Raw genomic sequence first — 24,243 nt, 5'->3', positions numbered from 1 at the left:
ATAATTTTTTAAATAATAATATAATTACTAAATTAATCTATTAAAAAAAGAAAAATCACATGATAAGCTCAACAGATGAAGAAAAAAATTGATAAAATTCAATATCCATTCATGACTTTTAAAAATCTTCATAAACTACAAAAGATACAAAACTATATGAATACTAGTCTTAATGTTGAAATGTTATAAGCATTTTAAAAACCAGAAAGAATAGCCAAAACAATCTTGAAAAAGAAGAACAAAGTAGGAGGATTCACATTTCCCTATTTCAAAGCATACTACAAAACTACAGTAATCAAAACAGTGTGGTAGTAGTATAAGGACAGACATATAGAGCAATGTAATAAATTGAGAGCCCAGAAATAAACCCATACATCTATGGTCAACTGATTTTCAACAAGGGCCCCAAGACCATTCAGTGGTTAAAGAACAATCTCCTCAACAAATGGTGCTGGAACAACTGGATTTCCACATGCAGAAGAATGAAGTTGACCCCTGCCTCACACCATATACAAAAATTAACTCAAAATGGATTAATGACCTACATGTAAGAGCTAAAACCATAAAACTCTCAGAAGAAAACAAAGGGGTAAATATTTGGTCATGGATTCTTAGATGTGACACTAAAAGAATGAGCAACAAAAGACAAAATAAATTAGACTACATCAAAATTAAAAATGTTTGTGCATCAAAGGTCGTTATCAAGAAAATGACAAGAATGGGAGAAAATATTTTGAAATCATGTATCTGATAGGAATTTCATATCCAGAATATATACAGAACTCCTACAACTTAACAACAAAAATATAAACAACCCAATCAAAACATGGGCAAAGGACTTGAATAGACATTTCTCCAAATATTATATACAAATGGTCAAGAAGCACATGAAAAGATGCTCAATATCATTATTCATTAGGGAAATGCAAAGCAAACCCACAATGAGATACCATTTCACACCCACTAGTTTATTATTTAAAGAAGAGAAAACTACAAGTGTTGGCAAGGATGTGGAGAAATTGGAACCCTAGTCCATTGCCACATTATTCACGATAGTCAAAAGGTGGAAACGATCTAACTGTCCATCGGCAGGTGAATGGATAGACAAAATGTGGTACATACATGCAATGGAATATTAGTCAGCCATAAAAAGGAATAAAGTTGTAATATATGCTACAACATGGACGAGCCTTAAAAACGTTACGCTAAGTGAAATAAGCCAGACACAAAAGGACAGATATTGACGGGTCCCGGTTATATGAAATATCTAGAATAGACAAATGCATAGAGACAGAAACTAGATTAGTTGTTACCATGAGATGGAGGGGAGGAAGAAATGGGGAGTTATTGTTTAATGGGTACAGAGTTTCTATTTGGGGTGATGAAAAAGTTTTGGAAACGTAATAGTGATGTTGTGCAACACTGTGAATGTGATTAATGCCACTGGATTGTACACTTAACAATAGTTAAAATGGCAATTTTATGTTGTGTATATTTTACCAGAATTTTAAAACACACACACACAAATCAGAAACAAGGCAAGGATACCCTTTACTACCACTTATATTCTACCACATCTGTGAAGTCCTAGTTGGCATAATAAGACAAGAAGAAGCAATAAAATGTACAAGTTTAGAAAGGAAGAAACAAAACATTATTATCAACATTGAACATCCAAGAATCGACACACAACTGTTAGACACAATATGAGTTTAACAAGTTGGCTAGATATAAGATCAAAATTTATTTCATTCCTATATGTTAGCAATGAACAGCTAATATCACAAACCAAATGTAATGTCAAACAAAATTTCAACAGGTCACTCTGGGAAATTTGAAAAAGCAAAGAACTAAGAATATCCAAGATATCCATGAATAATAGTAGGGTGAGGCCACATGCCTTGCCTAATATCAAGACATATTCTAAAACTACGATAATTAAGACAACGTAGTATTGGCACAGGGATACAAAATCTGGTCAGTGGAACAGAATGCAGAACAAAGAAACAGAAGAAAGTTGGATATGTGATGATGGTTAGATTGAAGATCATTAAGCAAAAGAGAAATGATCCAGTAAGTATTACTGCGATAATTATTTATATGAAGAAATAAAAATTAATTCTTACCTTTCACTATAAACAAAAATCAATTCCTAATGTACCAAAGACAAACATAAAAAGCAAACTTAAAAATTTTTTAGAGGAAAATATAATATCTTTATGATCTTGGAGTTAGAAAGGATTTCTTAATTAAAACATAAAGAGCACTAATGTAAAACCACAAGATCAACAAATTTAACTATACTAAAATTAAGAATTCTGTTCAAGAGATCATAAAGAAGCAGAAAGACAAGCCACAAACTGTGAAAAGATACTTGAAATACAATAATCAAAAAGATTAGTGTTCTAGAGATACTTAAAAAAAATTCTTATTAACCAACAGAAAAATAATTTTTTTTTAATCACAGAAGATGAAATACTAGTGGCAAATAAGAAAGATGAATGAAAATGATGCTAAAATTTAAGAGTAACCAGAGAAATACAAATTAAGAGCATAATGAGATACCATTTTACAGTTACTAGATTGGGAAAAATTAAGAAGAATAAAAGAAAAAGGACAAAGTACTAAAGACAACTGGAAAATAATCAAACGATCTAACATATAAATGGACTGACAGAAGAAGAGAGAGAGAATGGATCAGAAGTTAACATTTGAAGAGATAATGACCAATAATTTTAAAAACTGATGAAAGGTATCAATCCATAGATTAAAGAAGCACAACAAATCCCAAACAGGACAAATACAAAGAAAACCACGTGAGGAACATCATAGCCAAATGATGAAAACCAAAGACAAAGCACAAGTCTTAAAAGCAGACAGTAGAAAAAGGAGGTGGGAACAGAAACACATTACCTTCAAAGAAGTAACAGAAACTATGGAAGCCAAAAGACAATGTCATGATTTCTTTAAAGCAGGGCTTCAAACCAGTTCTGCCTGGTTCATTCATGGCTGAGGAAGTGTCACTGGAATAGACCTGAAGTTACTGTGAACCAGAAAGATAGCCAGAACAGGAAAAATTATGAGTTGAAGCCCTACTAGAAACTTAATCTTCCCCTTAGAGAAAAAGCGCAGTGTACGCACTGCATAGCAACCAAATATCTTGCCCTCGGATTTTGAGCACAGTCCGAAGCGGCACTGCCCCACTCAAAGATGGCAGTGCCTCACTCAACAATGGCAACACCCTGCTCAACAATGACGGCTCCTCACTCAACAATGGCAATACTTCACTCAAAGACGGTGGCCAACCTGCCACTTTGAATGTGTGTCACTCTCCTACAGTCCTGCCAATAATCCAATCTCATGCATCAGGCTCCTTAAGAGCTCACTATGCTTCTTTCAAGTCTCCCATTCTGGGGCTTTAACCTACAATTTTTGCCATTCCAGATGCTGTGACGAATCTGCCAAATTGTAAAATGTTGTGTCTATTTCTATTGTGTGTCTATTGTTTTCATTTCATCAGCCATGACTGAATCGGTTGGAACCAATTTGAAACCCTGCTTTAAAGTGCTGAAAGATAGAAACAACTACCGACCTAAAATTCTATAACTAGTGAAAATGTGCTTCAAAAAATGAGGGTGAAAAATAGGTCATGTCAATCAAAAGCTGAAATTTTTTTTTGCCATCAGACCTACACTATAAGAAATAAAATAATCCCAGATAAAACTTGAGGCAGAAATGAAAACCAACAAATAGGTAAATATGTTTTTGTTGGAATTGACAAGCTGATTCTAAAACATGCAAGAAATGCAGAGGACCTAGACTATCCAAGACAATATTGATGAACAACAAAGTTAGGGATCTACACTATCAGATATTAAGTTTTAAAATAAAACTACAGCAATAAATTCAGTATAGCATTAGAGTAACAATAAGTCCACAGAACACAGAGAGCCCATACATAGACAGTTACCTGATTTGTGATAAATGCATCACAGAATTCAGAAATGAGAAAAAATGGTTTTTGCATAAATGGTACTAGAGAACTGAGTACCCATATGGGGAAAAATGCACTTTGATCACTACTTCATACCATACACAATAATGAATTCGAGATGGATAACCAACTTAAATGTGAAAGTTAAAACAATAAAGGTTTTAGAAGAAAAGATAAAAGAATAACTTGGTGTAAGGCAAACATTTCTTAATTAGACCACAAAAGCACTAACCATAGAAGAAAACACTGATAATAGAAACTTCATTAAATTACGAACTGTATTCATCAAAGACAACATTAAGAGAGTGAAAAGGCAAGCCACAGAATGGGAGAAGATATTTGCAATACATATATTTTTAAAAGGACTCATATCCAGAATATAAAAAGAACTCTTAAAATCAAAAAGGAAAAGATAGCCCAACATAAAAAAAGGGGGAGGGATGGAAGAGCAAATGATTTTAATTACACATTTTCAAAAGAGGATATTTAAATGGCTAAGAAGCATACAGAAAAGTGTTCAACATATTAGTTACCAGGGAAATGCAAATTAAAATCATGATGAAATAACACTATACCCTAACCAGAATGACTAAAATTAAAAGGACTGCCAAATCTAAGTGTTGACAAGAATGTGGTGCAGTTGGAACTCTCATACACTACTGATGTGTGTATATATTGGTACAATCATTATGTATTTGAATTCTTACATATGTATGCCCTCTAGTCCAACGCATTTATTCGTGATAACATCTCAAAGAGTACTGAGCTTTGACACTGTGAGAAGGAAGACCATTCTCAACAACCAGACTACAGACATTCCAGAAAATGCTGACATCACTCTGAAGGGACGCACAGTTATTGTGAAGAGCCCCAGAGGAGCCCTGATGCAGGACTTTAATCACATCACTGTAGAACTTGGTCCCCCTGGTAAGAAAAAGAAGAGGCTTCAGTTGACCAATGGTAGGAAATAGAAAGGAACTGGCTACATTCACGCTATCTGTAGCCATGCACAGAACATGATCAAGGGTGTTACACTGGGCATTCATTTAGATAAGGTCTGTGTATGCTGACTTCTCCATTAATGTCACTGTTGAGGAGAGCGGGTCTCTTGTTGAAATCTGAAATTTTTGGGGTTAAAATGTATCCATAAGATTCAAATGAGAACAGGTGTTGCTTGTTCAGTATCTCAAATACAGAAAGATGAGTTAATTCTTGAAGGAAATCGTAGTGAAATTATATGAAGTTCAGCTACTTTGATTCAGAAAGCCACAACAATTAAAAACACAGATACCAGAAAAATTCTGGATGGTATCTATGTCTCTGAAAAAGGAACAATTCAGCAGACTGATGAACAAGATCTAAGAGTTGTCCAGCTACAGAAACAACAAGGTGACAGATGATTTCTCAGATCTATTTGCAATAGTTTTTAAATGCAATAAAATTCATCTCTAATTTTGAACATTTTATTTTTATTCATTAAAAAAAAGTAATGAGTGCTTATGTCCGCCAAAAGACATGTATAACAATTTTCATAGAAGCTTTAATCCTAACGGCCACAAACTGGAAACAACTCAAATGTTTAACATCAGTCCAAAAAACCAAAACCGCTGCCATCGAGTCAATTCCAACTCATAGCGACCCTACAGGACAGAGTAGAACTGCCCCATAGACTTTCCAAGGAGTGCCTAGTGGATTCAAACTGCCGACCTTTTGGTTAGCAGCCATAGCACTTAACCACTAAGCCACCAGGGTTTCCTCAACATCAGTAGAATGGTTAAATCATCATACTGAAGATTAATACACAGTAATGAAAGAAAATAAACAACTGCTACACATAACAGAGGTGGTTTTAGTGGTAGAATTCTCATCTTCCATGTGGGAGACCTGGTTCAATTCCTGGTCAATGCACCTCAAGCACAGCCACTATCCATCTGTCAGTAGAGGCTTGTGTGTTGTTGAGATGCTGAACAGGTTTCAGTGGAGCTTCCAGACTATGACTAGGAAGAAAGGCCTGTGATCTACCTGCAAAAATCAGCCAGTGAAAACCCTACAGATCACAATGGTCTGATTGTCGCCATAAGCCAGGGGCCAACTCAACTGCAACTAACAACAACAACACAAATGAATCTCACAGACATAACGCTGAATAAAAGAAGCCAGATAAAAAAGGGTATGGGCTGCACATGCACACACATATGTATACATTTACTTGTTTTTAACATATATGTATATATATCTATCAAGATGATAAAGGCCAGAATTGTGGACATCTTAGAGGGTGGGCTATTAACTAGGAGAGAACATAAAGGAGCTAACTAGAGTGCTGGCAATGTTCTATATCTTGATCTGAGTGATAATTAAATGGACGTATACATATGTAAACATTTGCTGAGCTACACACTTTATGGTATGTACAGTACACCTCACTAATAAAGAAGAACAAAATACATCTATATCAGGCTGCTAATGTTGAAACAACATAGCTTACACCTCATTTACCCAGAGGTTCTTTATCAAAACAAGCAAAACAGATCTCTGAGCAGTCAAAATAGATGTTACAAAGTCCATACACTTTACACATGAGAAAGATTTTCAGTCCTTTTCATCCTTATTTTTAGTCAATTCTAATTAGCTAGGTTAACTAGTTTCCCCACCCACTGCTGATAATCAGTAACAAATTAGAAAAGGGAAGTTCTGTTAAAGATTGGTAACAGTAAGAAACAACAGCTAACAGCAAGGAGCAAGCAAAATAACTATTAAAGAGCAGGTAAGAATTCAAAACACATAGAAGTCTGAGATCACTTAACACAGGACAAAGAGACCATTTATAAGCCACTTAGGGCATCAATGTATCATAGCACAATAAGACAAAAAGGAAAAACCTTAAAAAGGAAAACCCTTACTTAGCACGAAAATAATTATTTTCGTTAAATTCTGTTCAGTAAGCAGAAACAGGAGCAAACATGGTGAGAAATCACAATCACAGCAAACAGGCATTTAAGTTAAAAAGTATTACTTGGACAGTTATATGGAAAAAAAGCACTTAGTTTAAAATATCACATTCCTAGATAATTGTGACTAATAATTTACTAATATCTTCTCCCTTGGCAAACTATAAAAACTAGTAAATTTGCACTAAGAGTGCTAAGTTCTTCCTAGAAATAAAACAGTGCCATCTAAGCTCTAAAAATGTTCTATAAAAATTTGTTAATTGAGAACCATTCAAACACCTAAGAATTTTTAACCAATTCTTAAGCATTTTTGTAAGCCATATCTGAAAAAATGACAAAATTGTTTATAATATTACTGCATCACTATGATCTCACTACAAATCATCATTATATGCCTTTTTTTTTTTTTAAAGAAGCAATTCCTGCCCACAATGTCCTGGATTAGCCTCTCAACTTTCAACATTCTTCAAAGCTTCGCCTATAAGCTCTCGCATTCACCTAAAGTAAACTTCCTCTGCTAGAGAAGATTACCAGGTTCTGTGATCTCAAGAGCTTATTCTGTAGCCATCCTCTTCCTCAAGTTATTTTCAATGATGAAATTAGGAAGATTATGTAGCAACTAGGAAAAAATGCCATTTTAGGTGATAGATTAATATTTAATGCAATAACTCAATTCAATTAAGTAATTGGTATATGACAATCACTAGAAACACAGAAATGAACACGATACCGGCCTTGCATTTAAAGAGCAAAAAAAAAAAAGAGGTAAGAAAGACTGTCAACACAAATATAATATAGTGTTAACTACAACAATAGATGCACAATGAGAAGGAAGTGATTCAAAATAAAGAATAATTCTAATCCTTGCTTTCTGCTCTTGGGAGCCTACTTGCTGCTACCTGGAAGCAGTTCTCCAGTGCTCTTCCATGGACAGGCTTGCCCAACAAGTAGGGGAGTGTTCCTGGCACTGCCCTGCCTGTAATCAGATAAGTCTATTTAACTCCGGAGTTGGGTATTAGAAAGCAAAATTTCCTGCATATATAAGCCATTTTCCTATCAGCTTTATCAGAAATAAAGGTGGTATTCTGATCTCCGATCTGTCACTCCTTTCTCAGCTTGTTCAGAACTTGAGCAGGTAATACGGGTAGTACTTACTGGACCCCCTCAAACACTACAATATGTCTTTTTTTCTAATTTAAAATAAAATCTTCAGTATTATTTAAAATTATATTAACCTCTTGAGAGTCGTATTATTATATGATTCTTCTTCATAGTCTTCATAGCTCCTAGCAGAACGCTTTATACAGAATGGACACAATAAACGTTTGCTGAAGGAACGAATTTTCAGATATTAAAGCTACTTTGATACAGTGTTTTGTTTTTTCAATTTATATAATGAGAACTACTTATGTTTACTAATGTGTATGTAGGGATTTTTCCTCTGAAAAAAAATTTCCTCATATATCTGTAGAAATTCATATTCATGATTTTTTTTTGGTCTGCTTTAAACCATTACCATTTAAGTAGTGGAAGCTCTTCAAGGGGCTTTATTTGAAAGGTAGAACAAAGCACTAAACTCAACAAGCAGCAAAACAAGATGCCCAATACTGACTGGAGTGAGGAAGAGAGTTATAGGAGTCACTTTTTTACAGTTTCTCTTCCATCTGTCCCCTTATCTCTTATCTCCCTCTTACCATCCCTGGGGTGGGGCTGCATAGCTGTCAACAAGTTTAGCAGACAGTTAACTATGAAGCAAGAATTATAGGCGAGGGTAATTGTTTGAAGTTCCACTGCATCTCCAACACCGAAGTGACAAACTGGAACAATAAGCTTAAGTGACAGTAAGTTACAGTTGTAGCAGCTGACAAATATTTTTCCTGGTAGACCAAAGGTTCTTAACTTTTAACTCTGAAATTCCTAAAGACAACAAGTCCAAATTATCTCTTTCAATCACATTTGAAATCATCACATACCTTTTCTTTATTGTCCTAGCACCGACAATTGCTGAAAGAACTGTCCTCATGTAATTCCTTATGCAAAGCATTTTTACTTAATACTGGTTGAAAGAGGATATCAGAATAATGAAAAGAGACTGTTTGAAACACTTAAGTTTCAGTGAATTTTATCATTGATTTTAAAGTAATTTGGTATACATTACCAGATAATTTGAGGAGGAAAATTTCAACTTTTAATAGCAGTAGTAACATCAATAACCACTAACCTAATGACAGGTTGCCAAGTGTTAAACAATGTTCCAAGAACTTCACAAGTTATTGACTCATTAAATCCACCCAACAACTCAATGAGGTACATATTATTATTGTCCCCAGTGTACACGTAGGGACACTGAGGTACAGAGAAGTTAAACAATATATCCAATATCCTATAGCTTATAAATGGCAGAGATGTCATTTAAACTTATGCAGTCTGGCTTCACCATTATGCAATGTTGCATATTGTTAGTGAAACACCAAAGACTCATCTCCACTCATAGTTCTTTCCTTCACCCAAGGTTAACATAGAACTAATACAGGAAATGACAATTAGAGTAAATATAATAACAGATATCCATTGTGAAGTCTAAAGTGCACTATGAGAAATACAAAAGACAAAATAAAAACGTTTGATCCTTGTACTCAGGGAGGTCATTTAGAGATACCAAACAGATACATCTGAAAACAACATGCATTAATCAATAAAATCAACTTCTGTTATTTTTCCCAAGCCAGCTCTTATTCTCATGTTCCCTATCAGCTCAGCTAATGATACCATTAACCTTTCAGGCACCCAGACATGGAATATTTTCAAGCAGTTTTCTCTCTCCAGTTACCATCACCTTTCCACTTTCACTGTTCTCATACTCTCTCATCTGAATGATTATAACAGCCTCCCTGCTCCCAATCTTTTGATTCTCTGATCTACCCTTCACATTGTCAGTAATCTCCCCAAAATAAAGAAAAATCTTCCAATGGTTTTCCACTGTCTACAAAATAAACATAAAAGTTGGGGATGGCATTCCACTCATTACTCTCAACAAATCTCCCAGTCTCTCTTCCTATAACATTACTACATAAATTCTATACTCCTTACTTACTAGATCTCCATTCTGGTTTCCACAACAAATCCATGAACTTTCTTTACCTTCAAATTGCTTCTTATCAGTTGCAATGCATGTCTCTACTTAATTAAGTCCTATATCCTTCAAAATGCTGCCTCTATGAAGACTTCTAATACATTGCCATTAAAAACTGATCACTTGATTCTCTTCCCACAATAAGGTACCCAGACTGGAAATATAGCATTAATTTAATTCTCTCTTATACTAAGAAATTTTACACATATGTCTCTAGTAGATTAACTCCCTGCGGATAGATACTATGGCTTCTTCATCCATTTCTCCCACAGCACCTAGCATACAGCAATGCTCAAAAAGAAAGTTTAGTAACTGTGACAGAAATTAAGACAATATGAGTAAAGTATAATATACAAATGTAATGGGAATGAATTAAAGATATAAATAAAATAGTAAACATAAGGAATAATTCCTATTGTAGGTGAATTTGGAAACAGTTATTGACCATGTGTATGAAAGTGTGTGTGTGCAGCTCGAGAAGACAAGGGAAAGTATTATAATGTGCAAAGACCTGGAGTTAGAAAAACAAAAGGGAAGAAAATGATGGGTGTTTCTCAAGTTGAAAGAACTGAAGGGAAAATTCAAGCCTCAAATTGCATTACTAAAGAATTCTATGGGCAAAAAAATTGGATGATGCAAGAAGCATCAAAAAAAGATGAAAGGACCAGCTCAATTGGCATAACATAGTTTATAAAGAAAATGTTCTACATTCTACTTTGGTGAGTAGCATCCGGGGTCTTAAAAGCCTCTGAGTGGTCTTCTGAGATTCTCTACTGGTCTCACCCCTTCGGGAGCAAGGGAGAATGAAGAAAACTAAAAATACAAGGGGAAGATTAGTCCAAAGGACTAATGGGCCACAACTACCACGGACTCAGCAAACTGAGTCCAGTACAACTGGATGGTGCCCGGCTACCACCACTGACTGCTCTGACAGCGGTCACAATTGAGGGTCCCAAAGAGAGCTGGAGAAAAACGTAGAACAAAATCCTAACTCACAAAAAAAGACCAGACTTACCGGCCTAACAGAGCCTGGAGAAACTCCCAGAGTATGGCCCCCAGACACACTTTCAGCTCAGTAATGAAGTCACTCCTGAGGTTCACTTTTCATCCAAAGATTAGAGAGGCCCATGAAACAAAACAAGACTAAATGGGCACACCAGTCCAGGTGCAAGGACTAGAAGGCAGGAGGGGAAAGGAAAGCTGGTAACAGGGAACCAAAGGTCGAGAAGGGGAGAATGCTGACACGTCGTGGGGTTGCTAACCAGTGTCATACAACAGTATGTGTACTAACTGTTTAATGAGAAGCTAGTTTGTTCTGTAAACCTTCATCTAAAGTACAATAAAAAATAAGTAAGAATTTCAAAGAGTGAAAAGGATTTAAAGTAAATTAAATATATATATATATGAAAGGAATACACAGTCTTTGTACCAAAAAAAAAAAAAATTGATCAATCTTCAACCATTTCAGGAGGTAGCATACGATCAAGAACCGCTGGTATTTAAGTAAGAAGTCCAAGCTGTACTGAAGGCACTGGCAGAAAACAAAGCTCCAGGAATTGATGGAATACCAACAGAGATGCTTCTGCAAACAGATGCAACACTGCAAGTGCTTACTCATCTGCGTCAAGAAATTTGGAAGTCAGCTACTTGGCCAACTGACTGAAAGAGATCCATATTCGTGCCTATTCCAAAGAAATGCAATCAAACAGAACCTGGAAATTATCAGACAATCTCCCTAATATCACATGCTAGCAAAATTTTGCTGGAGATAATGCAAAAATGACTATAGCCATGCGCTGACAGGAAACTGCCAGAAGATCAAGTCTGATTAAGAAGAGGACATGAAATAAGGGATATCCTTGCTGTTGTCAGATGGATTTTGGATGAAAGCAGAGAATATCAGAAATATGTTTACTTGTGTTTTATCGACTACACAAAGGCATTTGGCTGTGTGGATCATAAATTACGAATAATGGGAATTCCAAAACACTTAACTGTGCTCATGCAGAACTTGTGGATGGATCAAGAGGCAGTCGTTTGAAAAGAACAAGGGGATACTGCGTAGTTCAAAACTGGAAAAGGTGTGCAGCAGGGTTGTATCATTTCACCTTACTATTCATTCTGTATGTTGAATAAATAATCCGAGAAACTGGACTATATGAACAAGTACACAGTATCAGGATTGGGAGAAGATTCATTAACAACCTGTGATATACAGATGACACGACCTTGCTTGCCAAAAATGAAGATGACTTGAAGCACTTAGTGATGAAAGTCAAAGACTACAGCCTTCAGTATGGATTACACCTGAATATGAAGAAAATGAAAATCCTAACAACTAGGCTGATGAACAACATTATGACAAATGAAGAAGAAACTGAAGTTGTCAATGGTTTTATTCTACTTGGATCAACAATCAACGCCATGGAAGCAGCAGTCAAGAAATCAAAGGACGTATTGCAAATCTGCTGCAAAAGATCTTTTTAAGTTTTAAGAAGCAAACATATCACTTTGATGATTAAGGTGTGCCTGGCCCATGCCATGGTTTTTTCAGTTGTCTCATATGCATGCAAAAACTGAACAATGAAAAAAGGGGCAGAAGAATTGATGCATTTGAATTTTGACCTTGGCGAAGAATACTGAAGGTACCACGGGCTGCCAGAACAAATCAGTCTTAGAAAAAATACAGTGAGAATGCCCCTTAGAAGAGAGGATGGAAAGGATGCTCACTTACTCTGGACACATCATCAGGAAAGACTTATTGCCAGAACAGGACATCATGTTTGGTAAAGTATACCCAAAAACCCACTGCCGTCGAGTCGATTCCAACTCATAGCAACCCTATAGGATAGAGTAGAACTGCCCCATGGGATTTCCAAGGAGTGGCTGGTGGATTCAAACTGCTGACCTTTTTGGTTAGCAGCTGTAGCTCTTAACCACTGCGCCACCAGGGCTCCTTGGTAAAGTACAGGGTCAGCAAAAATGAGGGAAACCCTCAGTGAGATGGATTGTCCCAACAGTCAACAACAATGGACTCAAACAACATACCAATGATCATGAGGATGGCACAGGACCAGATAACTTTTCATTCTGTTATACATAAGGTCACCATGAGTCGAAGCCGACTTGACAGCAACTAACAATAATCTGTATGTATGTGTATATGTATAACTGAACCAGTTGCCACAGAGTCAATTCCAACTCATGGTGACCCATGTGCGTCCCAGTAGAACTGTGCTCCATACGGTTTTTAATGGCTGAGTTTTCAGCAGTAGATTGTGCAAGGTCTTTCTTTCCAGGCACCTCTTGATGGACTCGAACCTCAAACCCTTCAGATACAGACTTAGGCAATACTGAAACTTGATATATGACAGAGGCTATACTGCTAATGGATGGAGAATAAACTGTTCAATAAGTTGTGTTGGCATTACTGGATATCCATATGAAAAAAAAAGATGAGATTGGATCTCTACATCAAATCATACATATAAATTAATTCTGCAATATAGGCGTATACTTTATGACCTCCAACAGGGAAGGGCTTCATAAACAAGACAGAGAGTCTTACAAAACAGGAAAAGATTGGTAAGTTTGACTACATTAAAATTAAGAACTTCTGTTATCAAAAGACACCATAAAAAGAGTGAAAAGGAGGACCACAAACCCAAATAACCAATAAAGGATCAGTGTCCAGAATATATAAAGAACGCATATGAATTATTAAGAAAAAACAAACCACATAATTTTAAAAAGGGCAAAAGATATGAACAGGTAATCCCTGAATAAGAAACATAGACCATAAACATATTAAAAATACTCAACTTCATTAGTAATCAGGAAAATGTAAATTAAAACCACAAAAAAATACAACTTCACACCCTCCAGCCTAGCAAAAATTAAAGTTCGTTAACAGTAGTTACTGGTTGGTGAGAATATAGATCCGAAGGCATTCTTCACTGCTTACAAAAATGTAAATGGTACAAACATTTCGAAAAACAATTTGGCTTTACATTGTCATTGTTGTTAGCTGCCATCAAGCTCACCCCTGACTCAGGGCAACCCCACGCACAACAGAAAGAAATGCTGCCAGATCGGTTGCAGATTGGGCCTTGTGACCCATAGGGTTTTCATTGGCTGATTTTCGGGAGTAGAATGCCAGGCTGAAACCTGTTCAGTATCATAGCAACATGCAAGCCTCTACTGACAGATGAGTGGTGGCTGTGCTTGAGGTGCACTGGCCAGGGATAGAACCTGCATGGAAGGTAAGAATTTTATCACTGAATCAATGCCCTCTTTACATAGTGTCTTAATTTTCTATTGCTACAACAAATTAGTATAAATTTAGTGGCACAAAACAATACAAATTCATTACCTTACAATTCTATAAATCAGAAACCTGGCATAGGTGGACTAAAACAGTCTGAGGATGATGAAAACAAACTTCGCAGTTTTACTTACGGATGGCCCTATTTACCATTCACTCAGTGTGGGAAAACACGAACCTGTTTCTACCTCATACAACCTGATGAAAATATTCTATCACACATCATCTCTGCTTCATGTGATTTTTATCAACTTTTTTTCTTAAAACACAGCTAACTTTGTTATAATAGAGTTTTGTGCTCAACTTATATATCAATTTGAGTATCACTGTAACGTATAAAGATTTCTTAATCTTACATGTTCTGTAAAGGGAATTTTAACCAGTGGGAATGGTAAAAGCAAAAGGAAAAAAATCCACAACAAGCTCAGTAATAGCAGCAGCCCTCAAATAGCTAGAGCCAAGGATGGATGTAGGGAGTGGAGAGTTTCATGAGTCTTAGAGTTCTTTTTAAAAAACGCAACAAACCAAAAAAAAAAAGGTTAAAAGCAGGTTAGGAAGGGTTTTCCAAGCCAGGATCAAGGGCATGAACTTTATACTGTGAACAATGAAAAAGCCGTAAGAGATTTTGAAAGCAGAGTGACTTGAGCAAATCTGTTTTTGAAAGATAACTCTGATGGCAGAGTACATACAATATTTACAAAGCAAAACATAAGATTATTACATAAAGTGACATTTTACTACAAAATATTAACATGATATTAGAATAAAACTCAATGAAGCCGTAAAATAAATTTCACAAACACTACACTATTCTTAAATTCACAGTGGGGTATGCCATGTCTTGCAAATTCCTTGCGGGGGGGGGTGGGGGGAGGAATAATCACTTAAACTTTAAAATTTTTTTTTAATGACTTCACACTACATATGTATACCTTTTTAAAATAAAATTAACACTTTAAATGAAATTTATAGGCTTTAAGGCCACAGAATTTCTAAATATTTACCTAACCATTTAGAAAGTACTTAGCATTTTAGGTGTAGAAAAATACCTCACACGCTAACTTAGGTCTTTCAAAACCTATTTACCTAATCTGTCTCACACAAAATGATCTGGCTGAAAGCTGAAAATTAAGTTGTAGAATATACAATTAAAATGGCATAAAAATGTAGTTTTAAAATTCTGGTCAAGATTTCTGTGTAGACAAGTGATTTTCTTTTTTTAACTTCCTTTTCGTTTCAGCTGACTCCTGACAAACATGTTACAAACTTAGTGCTTCTTCCCATAGAGTTTTTATTAACCCACCAAAGCAGAGTATAGTCAGCAGTAGCTAGATTTGAACTTAAAATCTCTAAATGCTTTACTTAAAAAAAATAACGTAAGAACTAAACATAAACAGTATTTACATCATATATCAAAATTCTAATTATGAAAATCTAGTGTTTTACAAATATGTCATCATTTTTCAACACAGTACCTAACATTACATCCAGAAGTTAAAAATTACTTTAAATCTATTCTCACACAATTAAAAACATTTATATTGATGAGCTTCCAAGTGGTTTTCTAAAATGTTAAGGGCTCGACTACTAGCACAGCCTTGGAAATCGTATGGAACAGTTCTACTCTGCACAAATTGGGTCGCCATGAGTCAGAATCGACTCAACAGCAATTAACAACAATGACATACTTTTTAAAAGAAAAGTTCTAGCCAAAAAAGAAGGAATATTTGTTCATGTTTTCCAATGATTACACCTTCGAAAATACAGGTTAGTGATACGAGCATTTGACACTTAAGTAAAATTTCAAGAACTACTAATTTGTGAAGTTTTATTTATAATTTTATTTACACTTTGCAAAAAGTGTAAACTAACTAAAATGATGAATTTTAGAGTTGAAACATATTTTTTAATTCATCTAGAAAGATCGCTTGATCTGACAGGACACCTAGGCTCAGAAAAAGTTACTGACTCTTCGAAGTAACACAGCAGACCCAGGACTTGAATCTCGATCTTCTGCCTAAGAATCCAGGACATTTTCTCCTACACGTTAGGGAATACCCCAAATCTTCTAGTCTCCCTTCACTTTCTGAAACAAGACAATGTTTTACAATTGTTATATACAAAGCTTAGCACTTTGAACGTTAGAAATTCTCTTGATCTTCTACTTCCATAGAAGTACTGACTTCCTCTTAATTTCCTTAACATAATATGTCACGCAAACAAAACCACAGATCCAGTTTTATAAACATAAAGCAACAAATGTAAGTAAAATTTTTTATTAAAATTTCTGCTAAGTTAAAAAAATTTTTCTTTTAGTGCCAAAATAGTATTATTTTGTGATACTAAATATTAAATAACCATGAGTAAACCCCAGAACTGTTAGCACATATTCTAAGACCCCAAAAATGTTTCCATTCAGAGTGCAGTGTGAATAAGATTTTTCTGCACTAAGAAAATATGCCCTGACCACAACTACCACAACCTCCACCACTCTGTGGCCAGCAAAACTAGATGAAGCCCAGCTACCACCACCACTAGATGAAGCCCAGCTACCACCACCGACTATTCTGATAGGGATCACAATAAAGGGTCCCAAACACAGCTGGAGAAAAATGTAGAATAAAATTCTAACTCACAAAAAAAGACCAGACTTACTGACGTGACAGAGACTGGAGAACCCCCGAGAGTATGGTCCCAGGACACCCTCAGTACTCAGTACTAAAGTCACTCCTGAGGTTCACCCTTCGGCCAAAGATTAAGACAGGCCCATAAAACAAAACGAGACTAAATGGTCACAGCAGCCCAGGGGCAAGGACGAGAAGGCAGGAGGGGACAGGAAAGCTGGTAACGGGGAACCCAAGGTCGAGAAGGGGAGCGTGTTGACATGTCGCGGGGGGGGCAACCAATGTCACAAAACAATATGTGTAGAAATTGTTTAATGAGAAACTAATTTGCTCTGTAAACCTTTGGTTAAAGCACAATTTAAAAAAAAAGAAAGAAAGAAAATATGCCCTTTTTAGAAGCACAAACTGAATTGTCTTCTGATATAAACAAGAGCTGAAGCTACTCAGCACAGCAACACTGCACCCTAGTTTAAAGGTTGAAAAGGTTGCTGTGATGGAAGGAGCACCACACTAGGATTAAGAAGACTAGGAATTTTCAGTTTGCAAGAGAACGGACATGACTGATTATATCAGCAAACTACAATTAAAATATGTTAAACCGTAATGCTGTTAAATTCAGGAAAATTGCCAACACATGTTATGAAACTATGCTTTTCTTTTTCCAGTGCTAAAAAAAAATGCAGTCTATTCATGTACAGTTAAACGCCAAATGCTATTCATTCTATAAAAACAGCTGGTACTACTCTGCTCTACACGAATCTTCTCACAATTTTTCTTCTGATACACATTTTTCTAAGCATTGTCAGTTATCACTGGTAGTAAACTGAGAAAACAAAAGGCATAACAACATTTTTCCAGCATTTGGCCAAATAACTATTGACCACAAAAGAGGCCTCTAAAACCATTTCCAGCAGGAAAGTGTCATCTCATAAGAACACTACAGATCAGTGTTTAACACTGAGGATTTTTATTACCCCACCATGTCATAAAAAGCAATGTAGTAGCTTGTTAATTATTTTGAAGGGGAAGGGAGGGGAGGGAAGGGAGCATTAGATGTAGTAAGGGCAAGAAACTTGTTTCAAAAATACCAGGTCCCAGTACAGAATACATTAATCAAAAAAGTATGAAAACTAATGGTATGGAGTCCTACTTGAACAAAACCTTTTCTTTGCACAAAACACAGCATTGAGGACTGAAAAAACTTAGGTTCCAATTGCCACTTAACTAGATCTGTGAAGCCGGGTAATCTCTATAAACCTCAATTTCTCATCTCTAAAGAAAGTTAATGTCATCTACCATACAGGGTTTTTTTTGAGGATTTCAGATAAGATATGGAAAGCATTTTGCACTTAGTAAATGCTCAATGAACAGTGGCTATACTTACTGAGTTTCTGGTGATGTAAACAGGTAGATTTCCCAAGGTTATATATATAAATTTATAAGCTCATTTCCTGATGAAGATTTCAATTCCGTTAAAAAACAAAAACATCTAAACTTATGAAAAAAATATGAAATGCTTTTGACGTCTTTCCAGACATTACTAAGTTTAAAGGTTAAGTTGTTAAAACACGCTCCTAGTTATGCAACAAACACACAAGACCATGAGTTAGTCTGTAAAAGATTGCATTAGCCTATGCTGCTGAAATTAATTTGAAAAATATCTCTAAAAAATTATTTCCAACTTTCTTTTCATCTAAATTAACAAGTTTCGGTTCAAAAGCTCATCAATGTTCTTCTAATTATAAGATCTCCAACCCCCCTCTCGATTAATAATAACAAAACAATAATGATTAAAATTCACATATGTACATATACATATGACAACAACATACATATATATGTCTGTGTGTATCTATAGACATATAGTTGTTGTTTTTGTTGTTAAGTGCCATCAAGTCGATTCCAACTCATAGTGACCCCTATGTACAACAAAACCAAACACTGACAGTCCTATGTCATCCTCACAATTGTTGCTATGTTTGAGCTCATTGCTGAAGCCACTGTGTCAATCCATCTCATTGAAGGTCTTTCTCTTTTTGTTGACCCTCTACCAAGCATGATGTCCTTCTCCATGGACTGGTCCCTCCCAGATAACATGTCCAAAGTATGCAAGATGAAGGCTCGCCATCCTCACATCTAAGGAGCTTTCTGGCTGTACTTCCAAAACAGATTTGTTTGTTGTTCTTCTGGCAGTGTACAGTATATTCAATATTCTTTGCCAACACCATAATTCAAAGGCATCAATTCTTCTTCAGTCTTCCTTATTCACTGTCCAGCTTTCATATGCACACGAGCCAAATGAAAATACTATGGCTTGGGTCAGGTACACCTTAGTCCTCAAAGCGAAATCCTTGCTTTTGAACACTTTAAAGAGGTCTTTTGCAGCAGATTTGCCCAATGCAACATGTCATTTCATTTCCTGACTGCTGCTTCCATGGGCATTGATTGTGGATCCAAGTAAAATGAAATCCTTGACAACATCAATATTTTCTCCATTAATCATGATGTTGCTTTTCGGTCCAGTTGTGAGAATTTTTGTTTTCTTTATGCTGAGGTATAATCCATACTGAAGGCTGTGGTCTTTGATCTTCATCAGTAAGTTTTTCAAGTCCTCTTTATTTTCAGCAAGCAAGGCTGTGTATCTGCATATTGCAGATTGTTAATGAGTCTTCCCTCAACCTTGATGCCGCACTCTTCTTCATATAGTCCAGATTCTCAGATTATTTGCTCAGTACACAGACTGAGTAACTATGGTGAAAGGATACAAGCCTGACACACACCTTTTCTGATTTTAAACCACGTGGTACCCCTTTGTTCTGTTCCAATGACTCCTCTTGGTCTATGTACAGGTTCTGCATGAGCATAATTAAGTGTTCTGGAATTCCCATTCTTCACAATATTATCCATAATTTCTTATGATCCACACAGTCAAATGCTTTTTCATAGTCAATAAAACACAGGTGAACATCTTTCTGGTATTTCTGCTGTCAGCCAAGATCCATCTGACATCAGTAATGATATCCTTCATTCCATGTCCTCTTCAGAATCCAGCTTGAATTTCTGGCAGTACCCTGTCGTTGTAATGCTGCAACCGTTTTTGAATGACCTTCAGCAAAATTTTACTTGTGTGTGATATTACTGATATTGTTCGATAATTTCTGCATTCTTTTGGATCACCTTTCTTTGGAATGGGCACAAATTTGGATCTATTCCAGTTAGTTGGCCAGGTAGCAGTCTTCCAAATTTCTTGGCATAGACAAGTGAGCACTTCCACCATTGCAACCATTTGCTGAAACATCTCAACTGGTATTCCATCAATTCTTGGAGCCTTGTTTTTCACCAGTGCCTTCCATGCTGCTTGGACTTCTTCCTTTCACACCATCAGTTCTTGATCGTAGGCTACCTCCTGAAATGACTGAACATCAACCATTTCCTTCTCGTACAGTGACTCTGTATTCCATCTTCTTTTGATGCTTTCTGCATCATTCAACATTTTGCCCATAGAATCCTTCAATATTGCAACTCGAGGCTTGAATTTTTTCTTCAGTCCTTTCAGCTTGAGAAATGCTGAGCATGTTCTTCCCTTTTGGTTTTCTAACTCCAGGTCTTTGCACATTTCATTATAATAGTTTACTTTGTCTTCTCAAGCCACCCTTTGAAATCATCTGTTCAGTTCTTTTACTTCATCATTTCTTCCTTTTGCTTTAGTTACTCTACATTCAAAAGCAAGTATCAGAGTCACTTCTGGCATCCATTTTGGTCTTTTCTCTTTTTCTTGTCTTTTTAATGACCTTTTGCTTTGTGTATGATGTTCCTGATGTCATCCCACAACTCATCTGGTCTTCAGTCATTAGTGTTCAATGCATCAAATCTATGTTTGAGATGGTCTCTAAAATCAGGTGGGATATACTCAAGGTTGTACTTTGACTCGTATGGGCTCGTATGTCAGTTTGTCATATTGTGTGTTGCTGTGATGCTGGAAGCTATGTCACTGGTATTTCAAATACCAGCAGGGTCACTTATGGTGGGCAGGTTTCAGCAGAGCTTCCAGACTAAGACAGACTAGGAAGAAGGACCTGGCAGTCTACTTCTGAAAAAATCGGCCAATGAAAACCTGATGAATAGCAGCAGAACATTGTCTGATATAGTGCCAGAAGATAAGCCCCTTAGGTTGGAAGGCATTCAAAATACAACTAGGGAAAAGCTGCCTCCTCAAAATAGAGTCAACCTTAACGACATGGATGGAGTAAAACTTTCAGGACCTTCATTTATTTGCTGATGTGGCATGACTCAAAATGAGAAGAAACAGATGTAAACAGCCATTAATAATTAGACCGTGGAATGTACGAAGTATAAATCTAGGAAAACTGCAAGTTGTCAAAAATGAAACGGAACATTTGAAGATCGATATCCTAGGCATTAGTGATCAGAAATAGACTGGTATTGACCATTTTGAATCAGACAATCATATGGTCTACGATGCCAGGAATGACAACTTGAAGAGGAACAGCATCACATTCATTGTCAAAAAGAACATTTCAAGATCTATCCTGAAATACAGTGCTGTCAGTGATAATATCCATACGCCTACAAGGAAGACCAGTTAATACGACTATTATTTGAATTTATGCACCAACCACTAATGCCAAAGATGAAGAAATTGAAGATGTTTGCCAACTTCTGCAGTCTGAAATTGATCGAACATGCAATAAGATGCATTGATAATTACTGGTGATTGGAATGTGAAAGCTGGAAACAAAGAAGGAGGATCAGTAGCTGGAAAATAATGGCCTTGGAGATAGAAACGATGCCAGAGACCACATAATAGAATTTTGGAAGACCAACAACCTATTCATTGCAAATACCTTTTTCACAACAACATAAACGGTGACTATATGAAGGCCTTGCCAAATGGAATACACAGGGATCAAACTGACTACATCTATGGAAAAAGATGATGGAGAAGCTCAGTATCATCAGTCAGAAAAAAGGCCAGGGCCAACTGCAAAGCAGACCATCAATTGCTTATATGCAAGCTGAAGAAATAGTTGTACAGATTCATTCTAATGGCTGTATGTTATCACTGGGGAGACATCATCACCATAACAGCAATAGATAAATAACACCAAAAAGATATACATTTGCATATGCCAAAAATAGAAGCAGGCAATCTATTAATTAAACCACAAATAATTTATCTCATTTTTCTGAGAACTCATCAATCTTTAAAAAATGCAATATGATTAGTCTATTTCATTTCTATCCCAAGATAAATGGTACTTGCTTCTGCACTTTAAAAAGTTTCATGTGTTTTAGGAATTCTTTCCAGAATAAAACTTATTACCCCCCCCCCTTTCAAAAACATTAATTCAACTCCGGAATTCAAGCTATAACACCGCACTCCCTTCCTTAGCAAACCTTCCTTTCTGGTAACATACCTGTTCTCTGGAAATACAAGGCAACGAAGGTCTCCTGAACATTTTGCAATTGCCATAGTAACTGGCTGAAGTCTCTCCTAACGACACGCAGCTGGACCTCCTCCGGGGTCTGATCACAGGCACTTTTTCTTCCGCGGTACTGGACAACCGAGGATGATGAGGAGCTTCCCTGATTTGAAAGAAGTGATCCAACCCGAGGGCCAGCAGGCAGCCAGCGCTCCCCACCAGACAGGACAGCAGCGGCCTGAGGGGTGCTGGCAGCGATCCGAGGCTGGTGAAGGAGACCCACCACACGAAGCTGGAGAAGAGCAGTACCAGGATGCTGTGCTGGAGCCTCACCGGGTGCACGAGCGTCAGCAAACCCACACAGCTCAGCCCCAAGAACAACCTGCCCAACGGGGCCGGGGGCAAGTGCGGAACCGGGGGCGTGTGCGGAGGCTCGGGAACCTCTGCGCCTCCGTCCTCCCACGACGAAGACCACAACTGCCACACCAAGAAGTCCCCCAGGTAACAGCAGGCGGGCAGCGCTAGCAGCCACCAGCAGCCGCCGCCGCCGATCCGGCCCGGCCCGGGGCACCGCTTGGTCCGGGTCAGGAAGCAGGTGAGGAAAAAGAAGGCACAGGCGATGCTGAAGAGAGGGCTGAGGCTGTGCGAGCAGACGCTCAGCAAAGTCCGCAGCAGGGCGGCCCCCGCAGCCCAGCTCCCGGGCCCGGAGCAGAGCAGCAAGGCGAGGACAAAGGCTGCCAGGGCGCCCAGCGAGAGGCGCGCCAGGGAGAATGGGGAGCCGCGCCGCGGCTGCTGGGGGGAGGCCGGCGGTGGCAGCAGCAGCTCCACGTTGCAGAAGCGGCAGAGATGAAAGAAGAAGCCGCGAGGAGGATCCTGGGGTAAGGGGCTCACGCAGCTCTTCACGTAGCCGTTCCTCAGACTCTCAGGGGGCGAGCCGGCCCCGTCCAGAGGCTGAGGGTACCGCATAGCTTTGGCGTCTCGTTCGTCCCTCCTCATGGCCGGGATCGGGGGTGGCCGCGGGGCTCAGCACGCCCTGCTCGGACGCAGCGGCCGCTCGCGCTCCCTGACCCCGTCTCTCGCGTTCGGGCGCCCCCCGACTCCACAGCGCGTCAGGGCTGCGCCCGCCGCCGCGGTCCGGGGTCCCCGCCGCGCGGGCGAAGGAGCGGCGGAGTCCGCGACATGCTGGCTGAAGAAAGGGACCGAAGGGGCTTCACTCTGGGACCGCTTCAGCCGCCCCCTCCTTTTCCCTTGGGCACCTCTCGGGACTGGAGACTTGGCGTCGCCTCCCAGCTCCCTCTGGCTGCAACAGTTAGCTTACGGCCTCAGCCTGGTCCGTTGGGCGCGCGAGCAGCGGGCCGGCGAGCGGCGGGCGCTCCTCCCCCAAGACTCCAGGGCCGGGCGCGCGCCCCGCACGCCGCACGCGCGCGCCCGCGTTCCGTCCCACCGACACAAGCGCAACAGCTCGCCAGGCAGCTTGCCGCGGACGCGAGCCGGAGACCCAGCTGACTGAGTGCGTCGTAGCAGAGCAGGGCGCTGCGCGGCCGCTAGAAGACCGACCCGGGCTGGGAGAGACTGGCGGGGATTCTCTTCGACTTGGAAGGGGGCAAGCCCGCCACCCTGGAACCCTAGGCGTGCAAGTTCCCCTTGGAGGTAAGTCACTGACACTGGAACAGGCCCCTACAGGTCTTGGGGAAAGGGGGCGTTTGTGGTCATTAAGGCGAATGCCTCGCAAGGATACCGAGCTGTGAGGGTGCCACCTGTGACCTCAGCCCT

General features: G+C 38.3%; 1 protein-coding gene across 4 annotated transcripts in view; it reads right to left on the bottom strand.

Moving 5' to 3' along the window:
• PDE3B (phosphodiesterase 3B) overlaps positions 1 to 23,767 on the bottom strand; it is a 165,066-nt gene extending 141,299 nt beyond the window's left edge. For all 4 annotated transcript variants that reach the window (XR_002825087.1, XM_004369669.2, XM_023737450.1 and 1 more), the window contains exon 1: positions 22,465 to 23,767. Coding sequence is in view for 3 of the 4 variants with exons in the window: in XM_004369669.2 (XP_004369726.1) it covers positions 22,465 to 23,466 (1,002 nt within the window). In the remaining variant the exon portion in view is untranslated. The remainder of the gene's footprint in view (positions 1 to 22,464) is intronic.
• Positions 23,768 to 24,243: the final 476 nt, after the last annotated feature.

This window comes from Trichechus manatus, unplaced genomic scaffold (genome assembly GCF_000243295.1).
Source record: "Trichechus manatus latirostris isolate Lorelei unplaced genomic scaffold, TriManLat1.0 scaffold00006, whole genome shotgun sequence".
NCBI classification, from domain to species: Eukaryota; Metazoa; Chordata; class Mammalia; order Sirenia; family Trichechidae; genus Trichechus; species Trichechus manatus.
This window is presented reverse-complemented; position numbering and strand designations above follow the sequence as displayed.